At 41.1% G+C, this 10,031-nt stretch overlaps 1 protein-coding gene across 4 annotated transcripts in view; it reads left to right on the top strand.

Moving 5' to 3' along the window:
* Positions 1 to 4,013: 4,013 nt before the first annotated feature.
* nrp1a (neuropilin 1a) overlaps positions 4,014 to 10,031 on the top strand; it is a 58,823-nt gene continuing 52,805 nt past the window's right edge. For 2 of the 4 annotated variants that reach the window (XM_062520679.1, XM_062520675.1), the window contains exons 1-2: positions 5,289 to 5,907; positions 7,470 to 7,644. In XM_062520679.1, coding sequence (XP_062376663.1) covers positions 5,841 to 5,907; positions 7,470 to 7,644 — 242 coding nt within the window. In that variant the 5' untranslated portion in view covers positions 5,289 to 5,840. Of the gene's footprint in view, positions 4,172 to 5,268; positions 5,908 to 7,469; positions 7,645 to 10,031 lie in introns of those variants that run through there. The other 2 variants (XM_062520676.1, XM_062520677.1) reach the window with 2 other exon arrangements.

The following is a 10,031-nucleotide window of genomic DNA, read 5'->3' as shown; positions in this document are numbered from 1 at the left end:
TCAAGAGGAGGTTATTGAAAATCAATACTGTCCAGGGAACAAAGCCTAAAGAGTCAGGTGGGGTGTTGCCTTAGCAGTCAATTTGGGTATGCTTTAAAAATGAGTAGGGCTACTGATTTATATTTTTCTTTCAAATCCAGATGAAAGTCCACCAGGTTCTGTTTGGTTCTTTTTGACAGTTCCCTCTACCAAAGACTTTTCTTTTTCATTCAATCTGATCTCAAGGGCAGCTTCCCAAAATGAAATTACATTTCATGTGGAATGGCCTTCACAGTGGGCAGTGAAAGCTGTGATAATCAGTAATTACTTAGACAAAAACAACTGTTTCTGCTCATCGTCATGCAGTGCAGAGTCCAGAATCAGCTACTTGACATGCAGTAGAAAACCACAAATCTGAACAAGTGTGTGTGTGTGTGTGTGTGTGTGTGTGTGTGTGTGTGTGTGTGTGTGTGTGTGTGTGTGTGTGTGTTCTAATTTACTGGCAGAGCAGAGAACAGCCACCAGGGGAACCTCAAGAGGGAGTGAGGAAGGGTGTTTTGCTTTCACTGACTGTTCAGTCCGACAGATTCACCAAAACAAACTGTGCTCCCTCAAGATGCAATGGAAGCTCCATTATGTGTCAAGGAATCTTTTTGACCAATATAGTATCCTTTCTCCTTCAACAAATGGCTTTCTAGATCCACTGCAGATATAGAAACAAGGCAGTTGCCCAACCATTGTGTTGTCTCATTATAGTGGGAAGACTAGGGAAGGCTAGATTGTCTGATTAGAATATTTAGATGGGTGACAATGCTACAGATCAGACCGCATGAAGAAGATCTAAGCTGCTGACAAGCAGACTCAAAAAGTGGGATTCAAAAAGTGCACACACACACACACACAAACACAAAACAAGACTCCCGTGTGTCTCATTACTAATTCAGATATCAGCAGTCTCCTCCTCCCTCCCTTGAGGAAGCCTCAATATTTTCTTGCTAGGTTATGCATATTAATGCCACCTCCCTGCTCTACTGAATGTCATTGCAAATGTGTCTTTTTCAAATGGCCTTCTCACATTTTGAACGATTTCCTAACCATTCATTCTCAGTCTGTCTTTTCCTCCATTCAGTTCGGCTTGTATTTGCATTTGCATTGGCCAGATAAAACTACCCCTCACTGTTGTTGGTCCTTCATGTGGAAATTTCCTACAACTTGTCGGGTCTTCTTTCCCCGTTATATTCAAACTTTGCTTCACTTTGTTTACATGGATTATGTGTGTTTATCAGAACTCTTCGATGTTGCATCCCAGTGAGCCAGAGAAAAACAGACTTCATAATCATGCCCTTAATAATTAATCCATTACGTATCCGGTCTTTATCACCAAGGCAATGCAATATGTTATGAAGCCAAGTCTGAAAAAAAAAAAACTACAAATAGAAGATGTCTGTGTATTACTTGGTCTACGGTTGTTCAGTTGAGTGCGAACAACTGTGTGGAAGAAATTCTGCAGAAAACAAGTGTATGCAGGTGTCAGCAGTGTGAACCTTGGGAATAAGAATTTCACTGAATCCGTCTTTACCTATACCATAAATGAAGCACCAGAACAGCATGTTAACACAAAAGAACTGCCTTTAGCGGGAACCAAGCACAGTTTAGAATTGTCAATAAGCTACATAATATATATACATAAACTACCATAGTTAAGTCAACATTAAATAAATGTCAAGTCGTATGTGTGTGTATGCGCGCGCGCGTGTGTGTGTGTGTGTGTGTGTGTTGTACTGTATTTAGCTACATGTGTCACGCAGTTACTTTTGGCTTATGTATGGGAATTCATGAACTTCTGACTGGTCTCTTTTCTATTTTCTTTTCTTTCGGGCTATTATTCTATTAACCCTTTTATTTTATCATGGGTTGATAGCTTACTGTAAGGCAGAAGTGGAAACTCAAAATATGTATTACTATTATGCAATAATATCTTATGGTTTTCATATTAATGTCGTCACATGATTTGAGGGTAATAAAGGCATTATCTAATGCAAATTTAATTTTAGAATATCATAATTAATACAAATCAATACGTTTAGTCTACAAGGCTATACAACTGAACTTGCTATTGGCAACTTGCAACTAGTTTTTGATACTGCACACCACAGTATCAAGTACTTTTTCACCACAGAATGACATATCATATCCGCATGACTAGTCACATAAAATGTTCCCCACTGTAGCCTCGACTACTTCTGAAAGTGTGTTGGAAATCATTCAATGTTCTCCATTACTTTTTGTCTTTTTGATTGCGCTCCCAGTTCACCAGCAATCCACCTACTTCCTGCCTGTAAAGTTGTATTTGTTGTCAGTTTAAGTTCCAGTAGAGCCACTGGAACAGGCAAGAAAGTATTTCCATCACTAGTAGATAGCCTGATTACCCTGTCTCTGCTTTAAAACACTGAACTTGCAGAGAAAACACAGACAGCTTGCCTAAGGTCATGACTCATCTGATTTAATTCATTTTTGGGTCCCTCTCAAGATTGGGCCAGGGTGCATCTGCCTCTCTTAACCCCTGTAGCACCAGCCCTGGGATCAACCAGGCCTTGTTCATTCTTAAAGGAAAAATCTGCTTAGTGCTTCTGGGATAAAATAAAAGTCAGGGCTTTTCTCTTGCTTGAGTGAAATTACATATGTGTGTGCTTCAGCAAAACAATTGTGATGTGCTCTATTTACCTGTAAACATGACACAGTCACTGACTGGGGTGTTGATGTCCAAACTGAAGCATATTAGACACTACACTATAGTGGGGCGCATTCGCACTGGGATGCCACCCCAACATCCAAGGGCAGAGAGCAAACCAATGACAAGTCATTTCTCGACGTGTAGTACACCACCTACAGGAAGAACCAGAGAAGAAGAATGCCTTAAGGGTTAAGCTATAGTCCTTTTCAAATGAGGCGGTCAGTGTGGAGTCATAACAACATCTGGGATTTCTGTAGTCATTTCATCATAATCACCTTTATGTTATGCACTAATAAAGCTGCACACAATAAGCTGAGACTCCACAGTCTAGGCCTACAAGGTGCCAATACGCTCAGACTTCGTCACTGCCGACTGGACTACGTGACAACTACTAACAGTAGTCCATAGCCAAACAATAATGAGTGGCACGTACACATCCGAGCACGTAGACTACTCATTCCGAACAAAAATTACTCAGATTGACACAGGTAAGGCTACACATAAAACACACAAGAATAACCACTACAAAGCAACACATTCGTACAGGAACAAATAAATTGTTCATTTGTCTGCTCGTATTTCCACTCAACAATCTATATTCACCTGCAGACCTATAGGCCATCACTTAGGAAGCAAGTTAGTAACGGGTCGGCGGGCCAAAAAACCTAGAAGTGATTCCAACACTTACTTGTAAACAACTAATTTTGCCATGCTGTGAAGGTGGGAGGTCAATGGAATCAGCAGCTTGTGCTTATTTTCAAAGCAAAATAGTGCTGTGCAGGATAGGGGTTAGTTTGTATAACATATAATTGTCATAATGGTATATTTGGGCCCTACAGTGTATGGAGTTACGAAAATGGGTAGGCTTAGCAGAGCAGTCAGTTGTTGCGCTTAAGGTAGAAGTGCGGTGGCCGCCGGTGACCATGCACTTGACAAACCTCCAGCGGATAAATCGCTGACGGGAGTCGTCTGGAGATGCAAGACCGTCAACCTACGAACCACTGAGCTTTCGTGTTAAAATTGCTATTGTGGGTAATACAGGTAAAGCATTTAAATGCACAGTCAGAGCAATGCGATAACAACATATACCCACAAAGGATGGGGCGAAGCTCACTTCACATCACTCGGTGTTGTCTGTATAGCCCAGCCTCCGACCTATCCTGCTGCATTTGTGTGCTATTTTCACATTCATAAACGTGTTCTTCATGCGTTTGGTCGCCAACAGGAGCTAATTTCCCAAGTGTTGCGCACAATCTTGTTGATTTGTACAGGCTGAGTAAGGAGTTATAAAAGTGTAAAAAAGAAAGCAATCTGCACGGAACATTAAAGCAGCCCAGCAGACTCCGATACGGATTTTGGACGTTGTAGGCTACATGCCCTGGTCATTCGAAATGCATCGTAGCTGGTTGGTAAAATCAGCCTGTGGATAACTACTGACTGTGGATCTACAAAGAGCAGGTGACATATATGTATTTAAAATTGTGGGTACATATTAACTGTTGAATTGTACAGACAAAAGAAATGTGCGCGTCGTTACGCGCGAAAGTATTTTTTTAAATCAGTTACAAACTCAACCGAAATCAGGTACAGCAGTGGTAGAGATATGCTTAATTTTCACGGTCATTGTATTGAGGCGAAATTACTATTTCTATGTATCACGGACATTACCTATTTGATGCAGGGCAGATAGACGAAACAACGCATCGAATACTTCTTGGATTATTCAGTCTCCGTTTACCTGTTGGCTACTTAAACTAACATCTCTCTTAAACAGTTATCAGAAAATACTGTTCTCAAAGCGTTCATAAAGGTATGCTTGCCTGCACGCGTAGTCGCGAGCCAGTCAGGTAAAGCTCACATGGAGACGCGAACGGTCGCCGCCGAGATACCTGCTCTCCTGTCAGAGCACAGAGACAGAAGTGTCTCCTGCCTGAGATGTACGCATAGTCTAAATGTTGTTTTGGTGCAGTAATGGTATGTAAAATAATTGTTTGTTATATAGTTGTAATACGTAAAATCTAAACGCATTGTGTGCCACTATAGGCGATGAGCAGCTAGACAAAAAGGAACGGACCACCTAAACCTCAACCAGAATATTTCTATAAAATTAAAAACGAATACCCAAATAACAAGTCCAACCCCTATTATTGCGTTATTTAACCCGACAACATCTCATCAAGAATTAGGGAAGATAAATACATGCGGCATAAAGAGGACGAATTGGTAAACGGGATATCGTGATCTTTTCTCACGAGGTTTGCCCTCTTTCCGCTGCTTTTGTGATTCTGTGTCTTTACAAGTTTATAAGCTACAGTATGCAACCTTGTTTCAGTGTCTCGACTCTATCAAGCCAGCAAAGAAGTTCGCGAGCGCGCTGTCTCTGTCTTGCTGTTAAGAGTGGATCAACGTACCAAACCAGCAGACCTTTCTCCTTTTTAAAGGGAGCGGGAGGGGGCTTCATAGGTTGGTCCTCGCCTTGCTGTAATCAAACCAATCAGAAACCCCTCTGAGACCCGGGATTCAGCAGCCTGCTAGAGCGACCCGCACAGAAAAAAGAGAAGAAAAGCGGTTGCAATTTAGGGGGTGTATCCCTCGCTTTAGACACTGTTATGGCAATGCCAGTCGCCAGATGTTTGTGTTACTAGCTCGTGTCTTGTCAGACTTGAGGCTGAGCAGAACGCCCGGGTAACTACGCGAGGGGTGATTTGCTTATCTCGACAGTCTTATCCAAAGAAAGACGTCGCTTATTCTCAATCTCTCTCTCTCTCCTTAACAGCGGAGGATTACGCGTGCTTGGTCATCATTTCCAAGGAGTTGGAGGAAGAATTGTTGGTGTGTTATTAATCTTTCTTCTTTACCGGCCTCGACTTCTCTTCAAGGAAATGGCCAGGCCAATGTTTGAGAGAGGAACACGGCTGCAGAAGGACAGAGGAAACCAGAACTAAAGGACAGGATGCAGACAACCTAAAACACAGAAAAAGACGAGTTTCTGCAATACAAAGACATTTTAGTTTTGTTTCCTTTCGTTAAACCGCAGTCTATCGAGAGGATTAAACCTACCCAAAGAGGAATTTTGTTTATTTTCCTGTTTTGTTGTTATTAAAACATTACAAACCTGGGAACAAGGATGCATTGTGGATTAGCGTTGATCCTATTATCTGGAATCTTTGTCGTCGCCAGGGCTTTCAAAAATGGTAAGTGATCGCTGATATATTCTTTTTGAAAGTGTGTTTCGGGATTTAAGACACCCTGTCAGTTGCGCTCAGGTTGCTCTACTCACCTGCTGAAATCTGCGTTACGTGCGCTGTAGTAACCTATGCTGCATTCTCTGTTTTGATGAAAGCTATTCAATTAAGCCTATTTCTTTCTATTGTGAGATAATAAAGAGGCTATATGTTCGGAATTGGCTGAAATATAGGCTGTTGTTGTCGCCTAAATTATGTTTCATATGTCAGCAATATGTTACTGACTTTTGAAAACTGAACTGGTCATTCACTTGGATGGCAACACGACTAAAGGCAATAGCTGTAGGCCCAATCCCCTCAAACACACACTTCATAAAGGCTATGTTGCCATTTAGCCCACTTAGGCCATGTTTCTTTTAAGAAAATAATGCGCAGTTTATTTAGAATTTAATTCGAGCTAAAAGATACATCATTAGGCCCCTAAGGAGGACAATCGCCTTTGCGTAATAGCGCTGGTGATTGTTTTGTATTTGCGAAAGGGAAGTAGGCTATTGCATTCTAGCCTACTAAATGTCCTCTTCAGCTAAATAAGTAGATTACAAATACTAGGCTAATTTTCGGTATTTATGCCAGCAATTGAATGATGGACTAGTAGCCTAACTTGGCTACGACGCCAGTGGATTTATGCGGAGGTCTCACAGATATAGCCTACCCCAGTGTTTTAAATCTGAGGTCCCCATCTTCACCCCAATTATTATTTTATTTAAGCTCAAGACTCGGTAAAAACTAGCATGTAGTGCGCCGTTGTTAGGACATTGTATACAACTGTTGACGTTAGAGAACTTTAGGCCTTAACACTCCATGCAAAAGTCGATGGTCTGTTTTAGGGGGGAAACAGCCTATGGACACAAACGATTGTAAACCCAACAAACACTACCACCCATTCTCAAAAAATACATACATTACAGAGCAGTTCAGAATGTGGTTGAAAATTAAACGATGACTGATCAATCTAACTCTATTGTTGAATTGAACTCTACTGCTAGTGGGATGGTGAAATTGGATTGGATCTCTACGGAAATATACCTCCAGTATCGCATAAAAGTTACACTGTGAACTCCATGAATTAAGGGATCAGCAATAAGCTGTCATGTGATAGATAAAAGTGAAGAACAATGATATGTTCATTTGTCAGGTTGACTTTTACTTTTGAATATGTTGAAAAAATTAAACTTGCCCACTAGGCTACGTTCATTTTCCCTCAATGAACGACTTGGCAAACTCCAAGTAGGCTATTTTAGTTTTTCTTTGGAATAATGAGGAAAGGTGTATTTTTGAAAGAAAATTCTCAAGTATGTGTCGAACAGAGCCATCATGACATGTCCCCGAGAAAATGTGTTGTAGCGATGTGTTGTGTTGTAGTGTTACATTTTTATGGGATGACTTAAAACAGCAAAACCCCGCTGTTGCCCATGGTCCTCTGAAAGGTCAGGTTAGGGCCTTTGCTTCTCAAGCGCATTCTGGTTTGTTTATTTATTAAAACAAATTTATTTAACCTGTTTTTGTCCCAGATAAATGCGGGGATAGCATCAGAATCACAGCTGCCGATTACCTCACATCACCTGGATATCCCATATCTTACTATCCATCGCAGAAATGCGCGTGGATCATCTCGGCTCCAGGACCTAACCAGCGAATTCTAATCAACTTCAACCCACATTTCGATCTTGAGGACAGGGAATGCAAGTGAGTACTGCACGCTTATCTGCTCCAGATTCCACGTTAAACTGCGCCACCTGGCGGTGTGTAAGATGTCGAGAAGGTCGAGACAGGAGGCGTCTCTCTCTCTCTCTCTCTCTCTCTCTCTCTCTCTCTCTCTCTCTCTCTCTCTCTCCCTCTCTCTCTGTGTTAAGCCTAAATACTCTTTGTTATTCAAGTTGAAGCGTTGCAAATAATAATAGTCTCTTGGTGTCAATCATTGCTCACCTTGTTGTGTCAAATGAAGGCTGATTCGTGGGGATTCGAGATACCCCCTTTTTGGCTGTACCGTTAACCGTTGTATTATTTGGAAAGATGCATAATCTCAGGTGAATGTGATGGATTTCCCTGGCATCCAGTCAGACTCCTGGTCTGACCATTCCCTCCCATTTTTTTTAAAAATCCATCCTATTTCATGCCACCAAGGCAGCCTAGTTGTGTGCTGTGTGGCTCTTGTGCCATTACTCTTCTCTCGGTTCTTTGGTGCTTTCCTGTGATGGATTGCTGTATTTACCAATGTATTTATATATTTCACTGACCTTTCCAGTGTGTAAGACTTGTATGATTTGGCCGAATGAGCAAGGCTCTACCACTACCATCGTCGCCTAGTTTCCCAGTGGAGCCATACAGAATTGCCTCATAGCCTACTTAGCACAGTTAAGGCTTAGAAAGACACAACATTGTTTATTGTTTTTGATTGCTCTTGAATGTGAAAAATAGTGTTAATTTTAGCTTATTATGAACAAGTTCAAGGTTGTGGACGAAGTGAATGTCTACTTATTAAAACAGGCCCATCGTTTATTTCAGGCAGGCAGTAAACCCAATGAATAATTGGACGGATATCATTTGATGATTACCTACATTTTCCAGATATGGGTGGGAGTGAGTTTGTTTGTAGTTGTGTATTTTCAAGGGAATTTATATAGCCTGTATTATTTTACTCCACTCACTAGATACAATATTATGTTTGGACGTGAGCCAGAAAGCATGATGCCCATTTGTATGGTCACGGAACATAAACTAAAGCATTGCAAGGTGCACTAACTGCTAACCTAAAGCGACGTTTGAGAAACACAATCAAGTGTACAGTCTGTGACTGATTACATGTTCCTTTACACTGCCGTTCTCTTGGAAAATAGGGTCACTTTTAAACTTCTTGCATATCCGTGGAATTGCTGGGGGGTTTATTTTGCTGTTTTTCTTCTTTCAGTTCCATATTTCATTGCTATCTTCTTTGTTTTCATTTCTTGACGTATAACTTGTATTTAAATAACATTTCCCTTATTTTTGGAGATCCTCCTTACCTGAGCAATTTTGATTTAGCTGACATTTGCATACAGTGATATTTGATGCGTTTTTGGTTGAATAGAAACTGGGCACTTTAGCATCTCTTTGCATAATGGAACCGTTGATGGCTGAAATGGCTTCCTTATCAGATGGCCAGACATGAGAAGGAAGACACAATATAGGCCTCAGCACACCACTTGCAATTTAATAAGCAGCAAATGGAACACTCTTGATACATAGCTCATGAACACAGACAAGCTATCAACAGAAATCAGGCAAGAGAACAGAGTTCTGCTTATGAAACCACAACGAAAGCTCAGAAGGCTACCCTTCCACTCTTTGGTGTTCATGTACCTCTCTGACATGTTTGTTTAGATGTGTCAAGCTTGTGTGGAGAGGGAGAGAGAGAGTGAGAGAGAGAGAGATAGGCACAGACAGAGAGAGAGAGAGACTCAATCAGTAGATAAGGACTTAAGTGGATTTTGAAGGACAGATCTTTTGGATGTGTTTATCTTTCTCACTTTTATGGAGCCCAGCGTTGGTCACACTCTGGTAAGCTATGCTTTCAAACAACCAGTGAGCTCAATGAGAAACACAAGGCTGGTCATGTGAAACATTTGAGTTGAATCCTTTTTTTTTTCAAAAGAGGTGCCTCTATCAAGAACAGAACAATTGAAAAGATGACTTGTTCGAAGACTAATATATTAGACTTTGTTAGCAGGGGTAGTTTCAACCAAACATTCATTGATATTCAATGTATATTTGCTTTTTTGGCCCCTAACTTTGTCAGTATGTAGCCCATTAAATATGGTGGGTAGCTTTCTTACCCATCTTCCATAGCCACTTCCTGGCACAACATGTTGTAGTGTCTGTTTGTGGAAGCTTTGCCTCAGAATTCCCCTTGTGCTGGTATGATATCCCTTTGACAGACATGAATCATTGATGGGCTGCATTTGCTGACCAGACAAAAAAGAAAAAGCAGTGAAAACAGCTTTATGGATTTTCTGATGATTGTTAGATCCCCTTTGAAGCTGTGTGAGAAGACTGTGGGTTGGACTGCTTTGTGAGACTGAACGACTGGAAGAAAT

The sequence above is a fragment of the Sardina pilchardus genome, chromosome 19 (genome assembly GCF_963854185.1).
Source record: "Sardina pilchardus chromosome 19, fSarPil1.1, whole genome shotgun sequence".
Taxonomy (NCBI): Eukaryota; Metazoa; Chordata; class Actinopteri; order Clupeiformes; family Clupeidae; genus Sardina; species Sardina pilchardus.
This window is presented reverse-complemented; position numbering and strand designations above follow the sequence as displayed.